We start from the raw sequence: 23,796 nt of genomic DNA on the forward strand, positions 1-23,796 counted from the left end.
CAACATTGTTGGAACCACTATTCCTTCAAACATACCCATTTTTGCTTTCCGAGATAATGTTCTCGACTTCCACACATTCTTCAAGGCCCCCAGAATTTTTGCCCCCTCCCCCACCCTATGATCCACTTCCGCTTCCATGGTTCCATCTGCTGCCAGATCCACTCCCAGATATCTAAAACACTTCACTTCCTCCAGTTTTTCTCCATTCAAACTCACCTCCCATATATATATATATGTTTGTATTTTATTGACTCCACATGCTAATAGTTCCACCATAGGTGAGAAGTCACCTTTGGTAGTGTTATATTGTCATCAATGGATGGAAAGGATTTGTCTTGCCAAGAACCATCTTTCACCAGAGGAGTCCATTATTTCCTTGTTTCTGAATGAAATGCACCTGCTTGAGCCTAATAAAACTGATCCTGAAGTTATATGATGATAATACATAAATGCCATTCAGTTTTCAGACATGGCAGGGGGTGTGTGCCCTTTCAAGCTGACAAAGGAGTTGATGTACCACATGTTACTTACTGGGGTAGTCCTCCTGTTGGTTGTAGCACAAGGTATCCTGCTTGATGTCTACATCCTCATCAATGATCACACTGCCATTGCAAACTACTTTTGGCTAATACCAGATTTTTTGTTAGTATTTGCTTTTGTTGCTGCCATGTCAAGTGGCTATAGGAGTTGTCAGCGAGAGAGAGCCTCAAGAGAAGGTAGTCTAGGAGGATGTAACAGAGTTGGTCATATAGACATGATCCAAGTGCAGATTTTTGGTCAGTACACTATGCCAATTTACGTTTGGATTGCATATTCTTGTCTTCTGGTTGCCAAAGTTGCTATTATTTTTAAGTCAGAAATACCAAATAAGATTGATAGGAATGATGCACTTAGCCCCCAGTTCTTAAAAGTTATACTGTCTTTGACTTGCATAATCTTTGCCACTCTGGTTGAGGGTCAGTGTTTAGCACAATCCAACAGTTTGCGTGAAAAATACATAAAATATTTTTCTCATGGAACTGCTGTGGAAATTCTAGATACTGTCACATTCCTGTCCCTATTAATCCAGTCAGAATCTTTTTTAGTGCTACCTTTGTACTTGGAAAACGCAATAATTGCATTTTCATGTATAAATTTATTTTTCCCAACCATAGCTTTAATAGTACTTAGTCGCAGTGAGTATGGTCATGATACAGTATGCATAATCTCTTCTGTTACCTACAAGATGTGCCACTTATGGCTAACTAACTTTACTTACTTCATAATTCGAATATATCTTTGGGCTGGGTTATCAGTGTCTGTATCTCCCTTTGTTATTAAGAATGTTTACCATATGTTTTCAACCATGAAATCAGTGTGGACAGATGTTAAGCAGTTACGAGTAGTGATGGGAGACTATTTTGATAAACGAAGACGTGTGTATAATGCTGCAGAAGCATCAGGTGGAATTAGTCTAAATGCAGGCAGTGCTAGCAATGATTGGACATCAACTAGTGATAAATTTGAGGAAATTGATCTTAAAAATGATGTATCAGGTAATCAGTAATGCTCTGAAATCCATAAATGTCAATTAGAATGGAGTAGCATTGATTATTATCATAGATTGCTAAAGATATTTAATCCTTTAACTCTTGTTAAGGGACAAGATTTTCCCAGGTTGCATATTTATATGCATAGTACTTTACTGTATCAAAATTTTGATCTGTCTTGAAATTTTATTGATATATATTCGGTGATAAAAAGTTTCAAGACCATTGTCTTCACGAGCATAAATCAGAGTCAGGTTTTGGTTGATCAATCATTATTATGATTTGAACTACCCATAAAGTTTTAAAGGCAACACATTAATCAAATCTGTAATTGTTACAATGTTGTAACTCCATAAGCAGGCACATAAATTTCCTGGTACTTCTGATAAATTGGTATTTTTCAAGGAAAGGGAAAAAATCTTCTATCATGAGTTCAAAGAATATCATTCAAGAATAAGAAAACAGCAGAGAAAGAGGTGAAATAGACCTTCACTTACCCGTAAAGAAATATAAACTGGTGAAAGCTAGCCCAGGAGATATATGATTTTTTGAGAGCTACTCTAGGAGAAATATAAGCTGGTGAGAGTATATTTGCTAATTCAGTGATGACCACTTCAGTTTTAGTGCTTACAAAATGTCACTTCTCTTCGGTACTACTAACTTATGGTTCTTCAGTATCAATCTCTACAGATCTATGCCTGGTATCATCAGATAAACTTCAAATTGAATTGCTAAAGACTTCAGTCCTATGATGCTAATACTGTATTGTGAGACTTCATGTGCAGTTTGCTGTGATATCCTGTTGATATCACAGCTGAAGGCTTACTGAAGAATTTGTGTTATGCAAGTGTAAGGAGACCTAAGACATATTATACTAACATGAATGGATGGTTTAGATAAGATCCTTACTAATGACCACCATAGATTTATGAGCGATCTGGTTACCTGATTCACTGTCTTGATAAATGCTGCATATTTGCTCTGTTGTGTCACTTTTTTTGTTATTTTATCTTGCCTTATTTTTCATAGTTCCACAGCTAGTACCAATTTGTTGGTTTGGAAAGTATATGAAGGCACAGCCAGTATAGGAATTGGAACAAATTAACTCTTACTGACATAATTACTGTTAGTTGATGAAGAGGGCTGTTAGACACTGAATCATCAACACTATGTTTTTCTATGGTATGAAAGATGTTTCTGTCATCACCAAAGCTATAATCTCACAATTTTTCCTTATTTTCTTCATCTTTTAAGTCTTATTCCATGATTTACTATGATAAACTGAGGCATTCTGATGATATACCCTCCTGAGTGTAATGCAAATTACCCCCTGATCATTGACAATAGTTTCCAGGAAGACAGTAGATAGCAACCTGGTCTGCTAGTATAAAAAAAAAGGGGGGGAGGGGTATCAATTACTGCGCATAATCAATGTTGCCATGAGGGATCTAAAACTGATTTGTGCATCGCCAATTAAAATGGCGAATGGGTTGAAAGGTAAAGGCTTCAAATTGCACAAAACTCCCTTGCACAACAATTTTAGATTTTTTTTTGTGTGTCAAAAGTGAACAAGTCATTTGTTTTTAGGCCTCTGTTTTCTTGACAGGTCAGTGCATCAAAATCTTAGTATGAATTGAACAGTGTTCAATTGAAGAACATCATAGATGAACACTGTACCACTGTATGCTTTGTGGTTTTAATTTTATGGAAGTGACTCTTGGAAATGTAGGTGATAAGTACATACCATAATGATGATTTTCATGAAGTTCGCAACTACTTAAAGGAATACATTATACCTTGTGCTTTAACCCGCTTATTTGATAGATCTGCTTTATGCATAAGCTGAACCTCGTATCTTCTAATATCTATTTCTTCTTGAAAGAAATTTCTCTTTTTTGACTTCTTTTTTTTGAGTCATATAGAGTGAAGATTTATCCCAGCATGAAAGAATTAATTTCCTTTTACTTTTAGTCTGCATTTTGTCACAAAGGGAGGGTTTCTTTTTTTTTGTTTTAGATTAATTTTATGTGTTTTTTCAGTTTCTATGTAATGGAAAGTGTTATTCAGCATTAAATAAGTTTGCTTATGTCAGTGTTGAACTTAGTATTGTTTATCTGAATGTTGAATTTGATATGCTTTGTGAAGGTTATTGATATTTCCTTTCAGTTTAGTGAAATTTTGTTGTAAGCCAAAGTATCTTTCAAGCAACTTTATAGTACAACTCTATAAGTGAATCTCAAAACATTAGTGATCCTTGTAGTGGATGTATCTGTAATTATCCTCGTAGCTTATGTCTCTGATTTTCTCTTAAAACCTGTAAATGTTACTGCATTGTGCTTGATTGGAGCATGACTGAGATTTTGTACATGTGCTGTAAACATCCAGATATTGATTGCCCTTTAGTGTCCTAAGATAGTGATTGATTTTGTATTTTTCTGATACTCCTGTTCAATAATTTTTCCATGAATGTAAATCATATGTAACTAAATAGTGGTACAAAGTTAGATGGCTTTTGGTATTGTTTATTCAACAAGGTGCTGTGACAGGGCCAATGTGTGCAATCTCCAACACAAAATGTTTCTACCAGGGAATCATACTTTGTTATTGTTCATCCTGTAGTGTGGTGTCCCTTTTATCCTTTAAATGAGTACGTTGCAGGAGCAATAACACCATGGAGAGAAATCTCATAAAATTTAAATACTGTTTTTGCTTATTATTCACATTGCTTTTGTGGATTAGATTTATAATCATGTCATGGTAGAAGTGCAATTTGAGATTTTCTGAGGATCCTCTTCTTTTTTTTTTTCATTTTTATACTTAACTGTATACAGTTCATTTATATTGGTGTGCAAATGATTTTATTTATTTCTCTCCTAGATGCTGTTTGACAAAATAGGTTCCTTTTTATTTCACTTGTGATTGTCATGCATTGATATAAGTACAACATGAAGAGTTTTTCTCATTAGTATAGTTTGCTCATTTCAAACTTTTTTGTTGTACAGTTATTAGGCCCTAATGAAGTTTGTAAAAAGTATCTCCTTTAGAAATAATGGATGATGAATTGTGCATCCCTTTACTTTCTGGTTGTATAAAGTTTTCAAAATATTTGATTGTCATTTGTTGAGTTGTAGGTAAATCTCATATGCTTGGTAGATATGTTAAGCTGTAGACATAAAAAGAAAACCTCAGACTTAAGTGTTATTGTATAATTTGATGCAGTGTATGTTTGATAGTGCTTCATTTGACCTATATGAAGGACAAGATCAGAGTTTACTGTAATACTTTACTGTGCTGTATTAGACTTACCACATTAGATTAAAAAGTATAGTTGGTTCTGGTCTTGTAAATGTGTATTTTAAAGAATTTATACTGGACTGAATCATGTTTCATTTTATCAGTCATGATCACTACTGAAAGAAAAATGCTAGAGTATGATCGTTCAGATAAATCTTTTATCGGGTTTTATTATTCAGTCGCTAAGCTGAATTATTTGAGATTCTCGTAAGTTCACAAAATTGGTAGCTAACAGCTATATAGGAAGAATCAGTAACAGGTGAATGGAGACCTGTTCTTGATGAAGAAATGTGCATGTTAGTAGATAATTTCTTTACTGCAGCAGAAAGCTTAGTGCACAATAGAAATGCTTGTGAGGTTTGAATTATTGAAATATTTGATTACTCATGAAAATTTGGATGTTATTTGCTTAATCTTGTATTAGAAGCAGAGCATTTGATGCAAACTGATCAGGATATTTAACATAGTGACATTTGGGTGATAATCTTTGAATTAAATGTCAGATTCTCCTCTTTCCAAACTTGGCATCATGTAATTTCTATTCATTATTGGTAGATAATTTTGTCTTTTATGCGTGTTAATGTTATGGGTAATATTTTTCCCTGGTCCTTGGGCCACAGATTACATCTTTATTTCATTAGGTTACATGAGTAGGTGAGAACCCCTTGTTTCAAAATATTCAAAATAGTGCTCTGGATAATCCTTCCTTGTATCCTGTATGCATATTGCCATAGCTGGGATAGGAATTACCATACAGTAATTCGTTTCACTGAGTTGGTCCAAGGTCTGTACAATTAATGTACACATGTAGTTCTTTTACCAGGCTGCAAAAATTGTACTGGAATGTAAAGAATTTATAGTAGTTGATATAAAAGTGCTGGCCCATTAAGATATAGGTATTTGCAGCACTTCATTGCATTGCTACAGGAAAGTATATAATTGCTCATTTTAAGGGAGATATACAAGCAAGGAAAACAAAAGGAAAGAAAGTATTATAATTGAAGATAGTATGGCACAGGTAATTTTTCTCTTAAACTGAAAAACCTCCAGTCATTGGCATAGGTTCCCACACCTTGGGTCTAATAGGAAAATGAAAAGCTTCCAGTTCTTTTTAATCATTTGATTTACATATTTAGGGAAGTCATTTTAGGGATTAGGAAAAACTGAGAAAGCAAAGAGTCTTACAGGTTAGCCTTGGATGGAAAGAATTATTCCTTAAATTGAGCAGTCAGGTTTGTGGGATTTTACTGTAGTGGCTTGATAGATGCAAATGTGAACCAAATACAGTACACAAAAGTCTAACTCTTTGAAAATATGTCAAGATAATATTTGTAAACAAGAAGCACTCTTGTGACACAGAAAATGGTTTAAGTTGAGAAATTACTGGGTCGAGTAAAGATGAAATTGATATGACAGCCATTTGGAAGAAAGACAGAAAGGCAGCTTTTCATATGTGTTAGTGTGTTAGCAGTATCCTGTACAAGGATGGATCAACCCTTTGTACAGATTAGGTTGCTGCTTTTGAGAAGAAATGCATATGAGACATGAATAGAGTCTGTGGGTTATGTTTGAGGTAGTCTTTGTATTTTCAATGATAAGAAGTTTCCAAGAAAAAGTAGATGTTAAAGTAATGCAAGGTGTATTTATAGTGTTGATGAAGGGAACAGAAGAATGTGTAAAGTATATAAGAAACTGAAATTAAATTTACTGACAGAGATGGTAAAAAACTGGGCCTCTGAAGCATAGCAGTGACTACAGTATATTTAGCCTCATTCAGAGATGATATGGATCTTCAGCTTGGGAAATTTGTGAAATTTAATTGCAAGAAATCAAATATTCACATGGTGAAGGTTGATACTGAAAGGAAGTAAAGGAATGTAGAGTTTTACTTGTGTGAATGGCAGTGAGTGAGTTATTTGAAGAAGAATTCAGAGTTTGACAGGGTTGTGTAATGTCTCTGTGGGTATCTCTGTATGTGTGAAGTGTGTGTAAGGTTGGGTGCTGATTTATGCCCGAACCATGATTAAACAGATTAAAAGCCATCTGAGTTCATGTGTGAAAATGACTTATCTTAGTTGAATCAAGGGAACTAGGAGTTCTGTCACTCATGATATGTGTAGGAGGAAGAGCGAGTGGTTAAAATTAAGTACAAGCAAGAGCAAAGTTCTTGATTTTGAATGTAATGAGCATTTAAGCACAAATGCTAAACTTAAATATGCAAACACTCAGACATTACATACATAAGGAGAGGGTAGATATAACGGCAGCCAGTATATGTCGATACATACACTTGGAATATAGGGACATAATATTAACAGGCATAAACAGAGACATGTAAGCTGCACAAAACAAACATATTCTGAATCATATTATGTAAACATGACGTGCATACTAGTTGCACAGGTATTGAAAAGATGAAGATTGATCTTGATATTTATTTCTGTATTGTCTTTAGTTTTTATCATTAGATATAGCTTATGTCTTTAGTTTATTTTATCAAAAAGAATAACATTGAAATCAGTATTATAAGAAGTGAAAAGTAAGGTAATGGTAGAAATCTCTATTTCCAACTTAAAGATAAAACTATGAACATATGACAGATTTCTCAGGCATAGTCCAGTCTCAAAGTATTGTAAGATATGAATTGCATTGTTAGTTATATTAATTCCTATATTAATGTTATTTCATGCTGGTTGTATTACGTTTCACACTGAACTTATGGCCGTTTGTCAGTCGGAACATATTTTCTCAAGAAACATTAGGATCTTATTGTTTTCAAATCAGAATGTAATTCATGAGAAATCTTTTTGCAATAGATTTTATAAATTTTGCAATTTTTGATTACCTTCAGTTTAATTTTTTTCTTTGATACAATTCCTTTATCACAGAATGCAATTAATGTTCATAATAGTTTACACATAATCTTTTTAGATTATATTACGTGTGAAAATTTATGCCATACTTTTTTTTTCACTCCTCACTAAGACAGGATAAAATGTTGGTGTTAGTCCTGTATAATGAGTTGGTTGTTTGGAGCAAGGGCAGATATAGCATTTTTTGGTGTTTACAGCTAACAGTAACTTCGAAATGGTGTAGTTAACTTCTTAGAGTTTATGCTGTTTTGTACCGTCATTCAACCTTATACATTCATGGATCCAACCTCTACCCTCCTGTCACCCTGAATGGTCAACCATTCCTTCTCCACATAACTCCAACAATTTTGGATATCATGTACAAAACACGTGACATTCACCCATGCACCAGAAACATCAATACAAAGGATATGAATAAACTGAGTGCCCTCAGAAAACTTACTGGCACCAGATTTAGACAAAAAAAAGAATCTCTTAATACCCACAACAAACTATTCAATTGTTCCACTGCATGCCTTACTCACTTGTGAGGTCATCCATCCTGTCAGAAGCACATACAATAAAGCTGCACACCACAAAATAGAGCATTCAGAACGATCACTGGCTGCCTAGCACTTGACACCTACATCATGAAACAAATATTCTCCTGATGCAATCCTACCCTAACATGTTTGGTATTTATTATGTACCAGGTTAGTGAGTTGACTTTAAGTTTGGTGCCTTTAATATCAAGGAACAAGCAGATTCAAAGAAAAAATGTAGCAAATATTTGTACAAAAACACATAAGTGTATCAAGACATGGATAGTAACATTGGTGCCTGTGTAATATTCTACGAAAAAATACAGAGTGATTTCCTACTTAATCATATAAGAATAATAATGTTTAATGTATGCAGTTTTACTGTAACATAGTATATTGCATAGATTAACAATAGGTCACCATTAATGAACATAGTATATTGCATAGATTAACAATAGGTCACCATTAATGCTTATTCAAGTTTTAATATGTCACTGATAATAATGAGAGCCTGAATCATCTATACAAATCCACCTCATTGCTTTTGAACCTGATCAACTCGTTTTTAAACATCACTGGTTACTAACTAAACAACGCTGTAGACATATCTTCATTCCATTAACACCATATCATAATGGCCTAGCTAATACACTACTAAGAATGTATATTATTTCATGCTTAAACGTATAAGAATGATATGATTGAAGAATATAACTCTTGCATCTTTATTGTGAAAGAATAAATTGCATAGGTTAATAACTAGTCACTATCAGAATTTCTTTTAGTGGGCCCAAGTTATTAATGTTAATAACAAGAGAATTAGAATCATCTTTTCAAATGCGCTCTGTCTCTCTTGAATCTTAACAGTTGTTGAAAAGTATCACTGACGACTAACTTATAAACGACACTACAGGCATAACTTCATGACATCAACACTATATCATCATGGCCTATTTCCCAAATGAGTGAGGTAATGTCCATGTTCTCAAACCCATTTTGTCTTTCCTGTCTTGTCTTAAATACAAAGAGGTAATGATATGTATTACCTCACCTCACCCATAATTGTTTTACAGTACTAATGTACTATATATCAGTGCTCCAGCCATCTATATTGATTTACATTCTCAACAAACAAAGGTGCTGGTAATGATACCCTAACTATTTCTCCATCTAACCACCCTCATCCACCCTTAATCATTTATCTAGATTTACAACCTCGGAGAACAAAGGCAATGCAGCCAACAACGATGGAGATGATGAAAAGGGCATCCAGGATGATCACACCATAGAGGGCAAGGTTGAAAGCACTCTTGTTGCAGCTGTTATGGAACCAGTAGTGGGAGAAGTCTGGATTTTGGGCCAAGGCGCGGTATACCAAGATGTTACCTAGTCACAAAGCAAAGAGGTAAATATGGGTCAAATGGTGTACAATGTGTAGTTACCTTTGTACTTAAGAGGATACACATGGTAGATGATACACAAGTGCAATATATATTAAAGAGGGGATACTGGTGATTTCACAGAGGCAGACAATAATGAAAGGGGGTTGGTCATATACAATGACAAGCCAGGTAGATTATAGTAGATAATCAAGAATGATAATTGATAAACACTGTCTTTATGTGTTTTGAATAATTCATAGGAGTTAAAGATTAATATATCCAATTTTTCACAAGCTTGGATGCCTCTTGAGGATAGATGATATAGCGTTTCTGAAACGGAAATTACATGTACTGTTAGGTTTACAAGATTCTATGATTAGTAAGAAATTAATTGGAGAATAATTATCCACTGCTACTTTGATAATACAACTGCAGCATTTGATGGGGTTGATTGTCTGGAGGTGAAATGGGTAAACAGAATGAAAAAGGAATTAATATGTGAATGATGAAGAATATAAGGCAATAAGAGAAAATAAAGAATGATGGTCAGTAAGATCACAAGGAATATAAGACAACAGGAGAAATGTAAAGGTTAATAAAGATTAATGGGAGTTTGATGATTAAAAAATGAATGACAGATGAGGGGATTTTAAAGAGGTATCTTAACAAATAAGTGACACGTTAACGAGTATCCATGCTCATTCGAGCCAAAGCAACATTGTGGTGAAGAGAAAGCTGTTGAAGCAGAAAAGTGATAGCTGTTAGGGTGAACTGCTGTGGGAAAGGTGGATTTGAAGTTTTTTTTCTTTTCTTTCAAACTATTCACCATTTCCTGCGTTAGCGAGGTAGCGTTAAGAACAGAGGACTGGGCCTTGGAGGGAATATCCTCACCTGGCCCCCTTCTCTGTTCCTTGTTTTGGAAAATTAAAAAAAAAAACGAGAGGGGAAGATTTCCAGCCCCCCGCTCCCTCCCCTTTTAGTCGCCTTCTACGACACGCAGGGAATACGTGGGAAGTATTCTTTCTCCCCTATCCCCAGGGATTAAAATATTTATGGGTCCAAAACATCTGCTAATAGCAGATCACACCATTACACTTCTACAATATAAAGAGGTTTTTAATCTCATTAATAGGATAGTTGCATGATGCTGACATAAAAGAAAGGCTGAACAAATCAGATGAAGGGAATGTTTCAGTGTTGGATATGGGCAGGCCTGGACCAAACATAGATTCAAAAGAATATGATCCAGTCATGAGTCGTGAGGAAAGTTGAGATAGAAGCTTCCATACTAATTGGATATACATACTGTCACCCTAATACATGATAAACATTTTTAAAAGCAGAGAGTAAAACATACAAAATATATGAAGACACCTGCATAATAGCAGTGCACAGCCATACTAATGCTGACTCATACATGCATATCATAGTAAGGCACACTGACAAATGCTCATAGTAACACATACCCAGATACAGGATAACACAGTAGCAACATATTCCAACATACCAAAGATGAACCAGACAGCTGTGGTGAGGGAGATGATGAAGCCAATAATCTTGAAAGGGGCAGATACCTTGCCACTCTTGCTGGCTGACCTCTTCACCATGCCACCCGTGCCGATCCCAAAGAGCATTATGATGCCTGCAGCAAAAACGGGTATGTTTGAAGGAATAGTAGTTCCAACAATATTTATGGTTGCAAGGCATGGGCTATAAATAGGGCTGTATGGAGGAGGGTGGATTTTTGGAAATGAAATATCAGAGGACAATATTGATTTATGCCACTTTGTGTTATGAACAAATGTACAATTTCTTGGAAAATAAATAACAGTACGACTCTTGGAAATATTTAATGACACAGCCACTTCTAAGAATAAGCAACATTAAGACACCTGGCAACCACTATCGGTACTACACTTCATACCTCAAGCTGGACAGTAAACATATGAGTGACTCGCCTTGAATAATAAGCCATATGGGGATCAAGGAGTCAATCTGGCAGTGGTTGATATTTAAGCCACCGATAATGATGAAGGTAACGCCAAACACTGGGACGATAATTGATGCAGCAATGATGACGGGCCACTGAATTAACGCTGCCAAACAGTTTCCTGTGGATATAGGGGCAATATGAAAGTTAATCAAAGTTAATATGTGTTGCTATAAAGATCATAAGTTACATGTTGTTGAGTAATGAACAAACTTTAGTGCAATAAGAGTATGCCACAGCAAGGGCTTTAAGTTGTACAGTAAGACAATAATGACTCGATTCCTTGAGCACGATGTTATGGCCTTTAGGTATGATGATTTGGCCTTTGATGGTCAGGTTAAAGGCCAGGCCATCATATTTGAATGTTGTATTCTCAAGGGTCATGCGACAGTGCTGAAGAGCATCAATTATTAAGATAAAAACAGTGATAGAGTGAGGAATAGATGTATACTGTAATCCCTAACCCAACTGTCACCTGCAGTCAAGTAACATTGGCTAGTTAGTGCTATGCACAATCACTGCATCCTTAATTTTAACTCGCGCATTATTGATACATCTTTTCAACTGCCTTTCCAGCATGGAACCATAATTCACACCCTGTTGTGGAATTACCTAGGCACAGGCAGCCCTTGCAAGTTACACAATGCTGCCTGGAAAGACCCATCACTCACCTTAAGTATTCACACTGAGCAAAATGTGGCCCTCAAAGCATCGTGTTGTCTCTCCCTCCCTCTGTGGCAAGAGCTCTAAGCAAATTTGTCATCACCTAACTTCTGCAGCAGTACCATGGGGAATCGGTCATGCCAGTTTCCCTCTTAATATTATTACCTAGGTTCAAACCTCAGCAGTGTCTTCTCCCTCCTATAGCTCAGTCTTTGAAACTTGGCAATGCCACCTTGCTTTCACACTGATGAAACTGCCAGCCTACCACATGAGCTGGCCTCAGCAGCAGGTTAGCTGTTGTAGGAGGCAGGAATGCTTTGCTGTGCTCCTTACTTATGCCCTGGATTTTTCATTGTTTTTCCCCTTTCCATACCCCTAACATCTATGTTTGGAAATACTCACTTTACAAGTGGGAAAATAGTTTCTATTGCTGTGGTTTACAAGTGAAGCAATCCAGTTCAGGAAGTTTCTAATCTTACCAGTGTGATCTTGAGATCAGTACAACAATGCGTGAAGAAATTTGATGGTAGTGGCAGCACTGCTATACTGACCCATGTGAAACGCCCTTGGAAGGCGAGAAAAACCTGTCTCTGTCCAGTGGATGCAGATCCATGCTTGAGTGCAAAAGAATGAGAAAAAAGTAAAAAAAAAAACCTAGACTTCTCAGTGATGTGTTGGTAAGGACACTGCAGTGCCACTTCAATGAGGACCTTAAGAAGTACTGGAGCTGCAGGCTGCCCAAACCACCCATAACCCATAGACACATGAAGTCGATTTGTGCAAGAAATTGAGTTCATAATGTTATTTAGAAAGACTTATTAAAAGGCCAATCTGCTTTGAGTTATCATGTAACAAGTCTTATATACTGAACCTAAAAGGCTGTGATTATACACACAAAATTTTGGAAAGATCTCAAAATAAGGTGTATGAGAAAACTGATGTGGTTAGCATAGAACTGTGGGTGTGTTTACTTATTTGTTTTAATGTTTTGAATGTTTTGCCAGTCAATTACTGCCTTTTAATACAACATGAAGTAAGGGTATAATATTTAAGAATGGAAAAAAATGCAAGGGGTTGAGTTCAAAGCAAAATAAATAAAGAAATACCTATATGTGAGGATTCTCCATACTCTAGTATGTTTTGAGAACTATAAAGTATGAAGGAACACCAGCATTTAAACTTTTTAAATCATCTTTAGCTCACATTACCTAAGAATAACATGATGATGCTTTCATGTACTGAACATATAATATTTAGCTGGCCATAAACATCCAACATGATATCTACATCCACGTTTTTTATGAAAGTTTTCATAAGTTTCTATGATCATTTACATTTCTCTGGTCATTTTTAGTAATGTACTTCACTATACTAACCCATCACTAGCTGGGTTAGTATAGTGATGAAGTACAAGTGTACTGTGTGGATTTTATTCATTCATGAGTTGTTTTCCAAATGAGCCCCATACTTGTAACTTGATTATTTAATACTAACGTACACTACCTCACACCTGCTTGTAATATAATAAGCTGGGTCAAGATTAAAAAAAGGTAGTTTAACTGTCTATCCAAACACGTTTGGCCCCCACTTATTGCATTTATAATATAAAACCTTGCTATGCAAGGTAAAAACCTATATAGCCAATGGTTCTTACCCAAACCACCGCTGCCACCGTCGTCCCCATCGTAGCTGTGTTCTGGAAGGAGAACATTTAATTAGTTTCATATATTCACCACCTGAGAATGCTAATGAATAACTGCTGGTATTGAACCAGTGGCAAACAGAAAGAAAAGGGTTTGGACTTTAAAGATTAAACAGTTGAGTTTGTAGAGAAAATAAACATTCATGTCAGCAGAGGGAAAATACGAGACACATGGCTTTTCAACCGGCGGTACTCATTAAACATGTTATACTCCATTGTCGTGATCGCACTATACTGGAAAACAGGGATAATGGAAAATTGGAATTTAATGGTGTCGAACCGAAGGAGCATTACGGCTAGGCTATGATCATACGTAAAAGGGAAATGACTATTCCAATACTACGGCTAGGGTATGAGTGCTCCTAAGAGGGAAATGATTATTAGAATACTATGTAATCGAATACCCTTAGTCTCACGTTGATGAGCAACGGGATCTTCAATGGTCGTTTCCCCACATGCTCATACAACCTGCAGTTAGCTTAGCCGTAATGATCCCTGCTGCTACACAGCTGTCCCAGTTCGATCCTGGCAGTTGGAAATTTATGTTACATGGAAGTGCGCCTTCACAGGTACTAGAGAGAGAGGCATGCAAAGCGTCGGAGGTATCATGCAAAGGTTTGTAGAGCCTGTTTGTATACAGGTGGCTGTGTTAGGTGCGTTGCACATGACAATTTGGGGATATGACCTTTCTTCGTTTGTTCCTGGCGCTACCTCGCTAGCGCGGGAAGCGGCGATCAAGTATGTGTGTGTGTATATATATACATATATATATATATATATATATATATATATATATATATATATATATATATATATATGTGTGTGTGTGTGTGTGTGTGTGTAAGTTTTCCAGAAGACTTGTATTCTTAATATGGAGAGGAAAAATTCTGGGGAGTTCCGTATATGGGTGTCATCTCGGCCACAAGCGTGCACTATACTATAACCTTATTAAGTGACAGTCTACGTAAGTCCCAGCAGAAAAAAAAGTTGGGAACCGATGAAGAGTGTGTAGCTACTACCATAAGTGAAAAACGAAAACGTATATTTCCGTTATCCTCTACCCAATCACCTTGTCCGTTTCATACGCACCTCCGGGACTTCAGCTGACACATGCTTCAAAACCTCGAAGGTGCAGGTCACCCAATCGACGAACTGGCAACAGTCGTATCAGATAAGGGAATTGTTGGGTTCAGGATGTGGGGGGGAAGGTAACGCTATCATAACGTGATTCATAAACTTACGACATAAACTTACGACTATTCTACCTCATGCGACAGATTTTATAGTTTGTTCCTCAAGATCCCTAGAATAGTTTGCGAAAATTGGCATCAAACACTTTATGATAATGATTGAATGTTGTCATTGCCAGCTTGTGAAATCCAAGGAGAGGGAAGCGATGGACGCCCTCTTATCAGGAACAACTGTTATCACATACGTGTTCATGTTCAGACATCCTTGTTAAAGGAAGTAGGCCTATTTCCCCTTTTGTCGATAGATATACCCAACATAAGCAAGGCCTGCAGATTAATAAAAGCGAAATTAGAACATTTCAAACGTACAAAGAATTTGAATTTCTGAGGTGAACTATACAGAAAGCAATTGCAACCAATTACATAGGTTTACTGATAGTAGGTAGGGCTTTGAAGATATGGAAAAAAAGGGGTTCATTGACGGAAAACAATGAATTAATATTCATCACGGTAAACTAAAACTGAAAACCTCTACTAACTTTTTAAATAACCGAAATTGACCCAATTTTTCAATGTCAATGTAATTGCATGTTTCCTCCACATGATAAACTGAGTACACAAATGTATTCCGAGTAAACTTTTTTCAACTATTCTCATGTAAAAGTGCATGAAATTGTGATACACATTAATTAAACATTTCTTTGAACACTCGCGGTTGCAGCTCGTGCACGAAAACACACACACACACACACACACACACACACATATATATATATATATATATATATATATATATATATATATATATATATATATATATATTATATATATATATATATATACTTTTTATTTATTATACTGTCGCTGTCTCCCGCGTCAGCGAGGTAGCACATGGAAACAGACGAAAGAATGGCCCAACCCACCCACATACACACACACACACACACACATATATATATATATATATATATATATATATAGAGAGAGAGAGAGAGAGAGAGAGAGAGGGAGGACGCGCCCTATCCCGGACACCATGTTGAATTAGGGAGGAGTCACTTACAAATGAAAGATAACGATATCTAACCTTTGAAGTTCCCTGCTTGCTCTAACCTTGTGATCTACTGGCTACTCTAACCATGTGGTCCACTAATTGCAGTTCCATGTAGTTGTCTTTCACCGTGAGGCCTACTTGCTCTAACCTTGTGGTCCAATGCTTGCTCTAAATTTGAGGTCCGCTGCTTTTTCTAAACCTAATCTCCGCTGCTTTTTCTAACCCTTGAGTTCCAACGCTTGCTAAAACCCTGTGGTCCTATTGCCCTGGTTAGATTAAATCTTTTAATGAGATGATCAGGTGAGGATAAATTTCTCTTCTTGGTTAAGAATGTTCCTGAGGACGAAGGTACAACTACTGGCTTTTGACCTGACTCTTCCGAGTCAGGTGAAAGGCCAAGCCATCGTACCGTCGTGCTCAAGGGTCGTACTACCAACATGCTCAAGGGACGTGCTGTCGTGCTTTGAAGAAGGTGCCACACATGAACTAGGCGTAACTAGCTAAGGTGGGGTCATTACGCTTTACACATCCTTCCTTTAATGGGAGTACATGCATTTGCGGCGCGTGAAGTTCATTTGTATTTGTAGTGAAAGATAAGGCTATAGCGCCGTGAGATAATGCCCTTATCGGTACCAGATAACGGGCCTAGACCCCAGAGTCACGTCCATTCGTTCCCACAAAGCCATCACCAAGTTCTACAACATAGTGTAAACCAACAACAGCATGTTTCCCTGGTACATGAGTCTACGTGCACTTTTGGTTTACTTCAACTGCCAATTTGGTGTACATGAGCTCGATCCTACTTTAGTCTACATATATTTCTCGAATGAGTTACTGAGTAATAGGTGAAACAGGTATAGGAGGAAAATGTTTTAATTTTTACATAAAAATGTATCGAATTTATTTCAATTTCCATTTATTACTCAACCCTTTGGATAATGCGGTATGCATTACTGAACATATAAATTGCCGTAGTAAACTAGTTATTACTATGAAGTCAAATATTTCGTATTGTTTGATATTAGACGATAAGATTAACGTATAATTCTTAATCCACCAAACCAGTGTTTGAATACCAAACTCCCAATCGGACCTTTCAGTTTGGGGTTAGGGAAATTGACTGCTTTGACTGTTTGAATCTTATAGCTTGGATACTATCAGGTAAAGAATATACGAAAGATACATGGAGTTATGGCAATAACTTTCATTCCAACAATCTATATGTTCCTTGATCCCACACCACTACCACATTAATGTCAGGGATGGTTTTCAGATATATATTTCAGGTTATTAACACCTTGAGCATGAAGCTAATGAGCTAATGAGTATAATGGTCTAGTCTGGCCTGACCCGTAAAGGTTCGGTTTAAGGTTCTAACCAAGTACACCCAATGGTCGTACCGTTTGCTGAGAGAGAATTTAATTAAAGACAATGCGCACGCAAGTACTTACTGTCACTCTCTTCCCTGCGGGAGCGTGGTAACTGGGAGCCACGGGGCATACTGGACACCTTCTCAAACTGGGCAAACTCCTGACGGGTGGCTGGAGTGTTCCTAATCTGGCTCTTCTGGTGCTTGTCCTCCTCGAGTCTTTCTTCAAGCTCCTGCTGAATCTTTTTCTTGAGCGCGTTGCTAATTTGGGGCTGCCCGTGGACCCTCGGCGCCTCCTGGATGGACTCGTCCGCTATGCTCGCACTGTTGCTCTCAACCTGTGGCATCAATATGGCTGATGTAAAGAGGAATAATATTAATATGTGTATGTATAGACTGTTGTGTATCAGATAACCATCTCCCAATTTCTAGTTGCCTTTGCATTTCCGGCTCTCTTGTTATCCGAAGACGTATTCCAGCGAGTATTTCCGGCTCTCTTGCTGTTGGAAGACGTATTCCAGCGAGTAGTACTTCGTGTTAAAGCTATCCATAGACGTAAAAAAATATATATATACATACATATATTCGATGCTTAGAAATGCGTTCAGTAACGTATGAAGCCATATGTCTGGAGGGTCGCATTACTTCTCGAGCCACAAAGTTATATGCATTATACTAAATGCTAATGATTTTCATTTTCCTTAGCTAAGCGTGTATACTTTCTTCGAACAAGCATGCAAAGCAAAATTTCCACGTGAACTGGTTAACGAGTGAAGTAAATGTTTTATATCCAGTAACAGCGTACTCCAGAGGTGCCTTACCTGATAGATAAAACTTGTGTACATGGATGAGCAGCTACACATGGAGAACCTATCAAGTTGACTTAGAAATGAGTTGGTAATAGCGTTTACCTGTCCGTTGTGAGCAATGTACAATATATAAAAGTGGAATGCAGAGGTGTGCTAATATACTGTTCACCTTTTGTGAGGCACTGGACGCTACCAGCTGCCTAATATTCGTCCTGGACTACCAGTTCCCAACTGAGGCGCCATCCTTATCTCGACCTCAGCTTCACACACGCTCATTATTAGTCCGCGGATACACCAAAACACTCATGTACAGAGAACAGCTTCATTGATTTTCTTCTTTTTCTGAGAATACTCCGTTTGACCCGTGTAGTGCATATATGGAATAAGGTCGCATCATCCAGCTCGTTACCAGAAGTTCAGGAGCAACGCGTCAAGGGGGGTGTAAGAAATAACCGGATATTTTGGGTATAACACGACAATCACGTTCTCTTTGCTTGGTACAAACGACACTTATCCATTCCAGGATGGATCGCTGGAATACAATGCAGGTATCCCAAAAAGTTTTTTTTTTTTTCCTTTCACGAAGCAGACAGTGAAAGCCTTGTTTAAAATGAAATGTGTTAAGGCAGCTGGAATAGATGGTATTGTGGTTGATTTTTTTTTTTTATGAAAGGTGACTTTAATGTTGATAGCTTGGTTAGGATTTTCATGTAAGACCAGTAAAGCAGTTACTGAGATTATGCACCGACTTGCCTGAAGGTCTGATTTCCTTAGGGCACTGGACTCCGCTCTATATTGTTCCCTCCTCCTAAACAAACAATGCACGACTGAGTCTGACAAGCAGCAATATCCTTGTCTACCACACTCACCATCACAAGATCGCGGCTTGGCACGACGCGGCTGTTGCCTCCTGCCCTCTTGTGGATACACTGTACTAGAACACTCACCAGATCCGGGTACCAGATAATAAGAATTCCAATGGTACCTGACACATTTCCAGCTGATAATGGCTTGCTGCTCTTTCTCAAGGTTTATATTCAGTCTTACCTCACGTGTTTGTAGGCAGCAGCAGCAGAAACATTCAAGCGGGCAACCATATCCGAGGTTAGCATGATTGTTTTTCCATTAATTTATTTGTCAGTAACAGATCAGCTGAGGAATACTGGCAACTCCGATAAGATTAAGGCCAGTAGTTAATCACTGATACCGCCTGTTGCCTGTGATATAACCTACACGTATTTCTTATTTCTCTACGGTATTTTGTCACCCAAGGCCCTTACACATGACGGCAAGTCATATTATATATTTGTACGATACAGTGCAGGTAAATCAATCCAAGGTCTACAGTTAAGGGATCTTGATATCCCTCTGAGTATGGTACCTGATTGTTATCAAGATGTTTGAGGACGTTCCGGTTTGAAATAGATTGCATCAAATGCTTTAGCCGTTACATTGCTTGTTTCAACGGTTACTTGTCATCTCTCAAGATGTATAATAAGGAATAAGCAAAGATCCAGTATATATATATATATATATATATATATATATATATATATATATATATATATATATATATATATATAATTTTTCATACTTCACCATTTCCTGCGTCAGCAAGGGAGCCCCTGGAACAGATGAAAAAAGGCCGCTTATACTGACATCCATTATTTAACAGCCATGTGCAATGCAACGAAACCACATCTACCTTTTCACGACTAGGCCCCACAGATCTTTCCATGATTTCCCCCTGTCGCTTCCTATAACCTGGTTCAGTCCACTTACACCACGTTGACTCCTATATACTATATTGTTCCAGTTCAAGCTATCCCGTGCACACCTTTCATCCTCCTATGTATTCAAGCCCCGACCAATCAAATTATCTTTCCATCCTTCCATCCTGTCAACCTCTCCTCACTCACTCTCTTGATATGTCCAAAACATTTCAACACACCCTTTCCAGCTCTCTCATCCCACTCTTCTTATTAACACACTTTTCTCTTAAACTTTTAGTACGTACTCAATCAAATCACGTCACACCACGTACTGTCCTCAAACATTTCGCTTCCAACATATCTACCCTTCACCCTTCCTCATCCATAGCCCATGCCTCACATCGATACACCATCGTTGGGACAACTATGCCTTCAAACATGCCAATTTTTACCTCCCCTGATAACAACCTTTCGACTCCTCACCCACCCCAGTTGCTTCCATGATTCCATTGGCTGCCATGTCCACTCCCAGGTATCTAAAACACTTCATTTCTCCCTTCAAACTGACATCCCAACTATCCTGCTAACTCAAATACCCTTGCTTTTCTTCATACTTACTCTCAACTTCCTCCTTTCATACACTCTACCAAACTCAAGTCACCATCTACTGTTCTTCACTCAAATCAGCCATCATTGCTGTATCATTAGGAAGCAACAACTAACTCACTTCCCGAGTCTTTCACCCACAACAGGCTGCATATTCGCCCTTTACTGCAAGACCCAGCCCACTCCAGAAGCCTTGAAACATATAATCATACATAAGGCTTTCACCATCATTTTTCTCTACAACAAACAGTTTCCATGCTGCACACTTTGCACACCTCCCCAATCCAAAGACCTTCCATCTGCCACCCATTATCAAATACATTCAACAATCCTTCAAAATACTCAATCCACCTCGTCCTCACTTCATCAATATCCATTACCAGTTTGTCCCTTTCAGTGGCATTCCCATTTGTTCTCTTGTCTTTCTGACACCATTAACATACTTCAAAATCATCTTTTTCTTCTTGAGGTTTACTGATAATTGCTCATCCCCTCTTTTTTTAACCCCTGCACCTTCCTCATAACCTTCTGTCACTTTCTGTTGTACACCTCTCTATTTGTACTCCTTCCCAATAAGTACTGCCCATTAACCTTTTTTTTTGTTTCATTAGTTCTAGAGAAGAAAAGATACAGCATTTACAGGCTAAGAGAAGGTAAAACAGTGTAATGAGGTTAACAGAAAAGGTCTTTGAGAAGTTTCAACTCTTCTCAGTTTGCAATTGAAGCAATATTTGTGACAATGGTGGTATAAGTGTGTGTGGTTAATAAAAGGTTGATTCTTTAACAGCATCAGGTAAAGCACTGCACTTCCAAGCAGATAACCATATTGTTCCAGATTACATCATTTATTCCATGTACTCTCAATAGCACCAACAAATATTAGTGTAATACCTTAACACAAAAATTTAGCATACTACCAAGTGATACAATAAAATAATTGAGAGGGAAAATAAAACATGGATTGGTACACTTTCGTCTTCATTTTCATGAATTTACAAATAATGAAAGCTGAATTTACAGAAATGAACTGATGATTACAAGTAACACTGTATTCTTAGTAGCATACTGTACTTGTTATTAATTCAACAATAAATGAAATTCTGTATACCATACTTTAAGGAATAATATTGGAAGCCAGGTATCCATGCAAGTGTGGTTTCCTACTACTACTTCAATTTTACTGGCATGATCCAAAGAACTCCTTAAATCTCCAAAGAGAATTTCATTCTGCAATAATAGGGTGGTTGAATGAAGTTGATGCAACGGATAATCACCAAAGGATAACTTATTCTTCATCTTCCTCTTCTTCAGATGTCTGTCCGTAGCGGTGTTTTATGTGTTTCCACAATTTCTGTTGGTAGAAATTTTATTGTAAAAATTCTGTGAAAAAACAGGTTTAAAAAAGATTTTAAAATATTATAAATATCCATCAAACTCCAAAAATGAAATTTCCTTGAGCCTTGAAAAATTCATGGACATACCTGTGATGTGTGTGCCTACACAAGGTTAAGCAACAAATGAATTGCATGCAAATTATTCATTACACATATGATTACTACCGATAGAGTAGTATCATAACACCACATCACTTAAGATTGAACCTAAATTCATATAAATTTTCCTTAAACGATCTAAAGATGACCTTAAATTTATATCAATCTTCAAATTACCTAAAGATAACCTAGCCGACCATAACTGAAGTGCTAGTTTATGGAAATGCATGTTTCTCTATGGTAGTGGATGAAAGTGGTTCTTTAACACCACATTCTTTACACTTATAAGTGATCTTGATCTGTGAAGTATGATCTAGGGCAATTTTAATTTCTTTATCCTATGATCAAGTATGTGAGAATGGAAAGAACTGAGTGGCTGTTCTAGGAAAATGTGGGGCTTAATTAAGATATAAGTATATACGATGCTTGTACAAATCAAAAGAAACAATGAAATCTCACATAACTTTGCATAGCAGCTGACATTTATCTTAATCTCTACTATTACAGTCATAATATACCATATACTTCACTGAGCAGGTGGTGGTTATGCCCCTCATCCTAACCACATGCAGACATTACAAATAAAATTATGCAGCAGGCTACATTAATGATGATATATTTTTTGGCTGCCAAAGGAAGTTAGGTCAAGTTGACATACGTTCTACCGATGTCAACAAGTTTCATCTAGTTTTAAGTTAACTCCAAAGTTTCCCTGATCATCATAGCCCTCCCCACTATCACATTTGTCTCATTCAAAATCTTAACAACATGTATGGAATTTTCCGATACTGTAGCAATTTCTTCCACTTCCACACATTGGGGCTAAACTAAGGAGACTTCATTGAGTCGTCTTTAATGCAAGCATTCACAGCTTCATGCAAAAAGTTTGTCTTAAAGGAACAAAAACATAGGATATACACCATAAGTATTTATGTCCATGGTCTGAATACTGCAGCATTCTGAATTCAAACTGCTCCAATTATATAAAAAGCTTATCCCTTATGAAGTATAGTCCATCTGATTTCTAGCAATTTACCTCGAAGAAAAAAAAATCCAAAGTACATTATTTCTTTCCAGAACTTAATTTTATATGAATAAATGAACACATAACTTTCTCATTAACATGATAGGCAATAACACTAATGTAATGTTTTAAAACCCGAAATGTCATTTTGGGGAGGGACAGAATGGGAGCTTGCATGATAAAAACCTAATATATGTGAATAAAAATTGATATTTCTTCCTGCTATACCAGATCACAAGCAACATCTATGGAAAAAACAGGATAATCAAACATTACCTGGGGATTCAAATGAGGATGGGAACCATAAAATCATCCACTGACCACATTAGCAATGAACCTGTGCATCAAGCAAATTAAATAGGTAGGTTTCAGTGACTGGACAAATATTCACTGACACTTTACTATAATCATTCAAATGCTTTAATATTGAAAAAATGAGACGTATAGTTCATGCAGAATACAACCTAAACATTTGCTCTGAAAACAAGTATACACCCTAAATGGTTCATGACGGCTTGTTACTATATATATATCGTGTTCAATACTAAAATATATCCTTTGCAAAATCGTGCAGAAAGGGACTCAAAT

The 23,796-nt window shown here is 36.9% G+C and overlaps 2 protein-coding genes across 10 annotated transcripts in view; one reads left to right on the forward strand and one right to left on the reverse strand.

The window, feature by feature from the left end:
- LOC139751258 (WD repeat-containing protein 47) overlaps positions 1 to 23,796 on the forward strand; it is a 184,781-nt gene that overhangs the window by 15,789 nt on the left and 145,196 nt on the right. The window contains exon 1 of one of the 8 annotated variants that reach the window (XM_071666540.1): positions 9,493 to 9,622. The exons of the other annotated variants lie outside the window; for them this stretch is intronic. The gene's annotated coding sequence lies outside the window, so the exon portion shown is untranslated. Of the gene's footprint in view, positions 1 to 9,492; positions 9,623 to 23,796 lie in introns of those variants that run through there. 8 annotated transcript variants of the gene reach the window in all.
- Positions 8,403 to 19,357, reverse strand: LOC139751261 (uncharacterized). 2 transcript variants are annotated; one of them, XM_071666548.1, is made up of 6 exons: positions 19,243 to 19,357; positions 17,647 to 17,902; positions 13,907 to 13,948; positions 11,558 to 11,710; positions 11,107 to 11,241; positions 8,403 to 9,603 (listed from the first exon to the last, which is right to left on the reverse strand). In XM_071666548.1, the coding sequence occupies exons 1-6, from the start codon at positions 19,243 to 19,245 to the stop codon at positions 9,416 to 9,418; spliced, it is 777 nt and encodes a 258-aa protein (XP_071522649.1). In that variant the 5' UTR covers positions 19,246 to 19,357; the 3' UTR covers positions 8,403 to 9,415. The 2 variants fall into 2 exon arrangements, with proteins under 2 accessions (XP_071522649.1, XP_071522650.1); XM_071666549.1 differs by having other exon boundaries at positions 19,127 to 19,262.

This window comes from Panulirus ornatus, chromosome 11 (assembly GCF_036320965.1).
Source record: "Panulirus ornatus isolate Po-2019 chromosome 11, ASM3632096v1, whole genome shotgun sequence".
Lineage (NCBI taxonomy): Eukaryota > Metazoa > Arthropoda > Malacostraca > Decapoda > Palinuridae > Panulirus > Panulirus ornatus.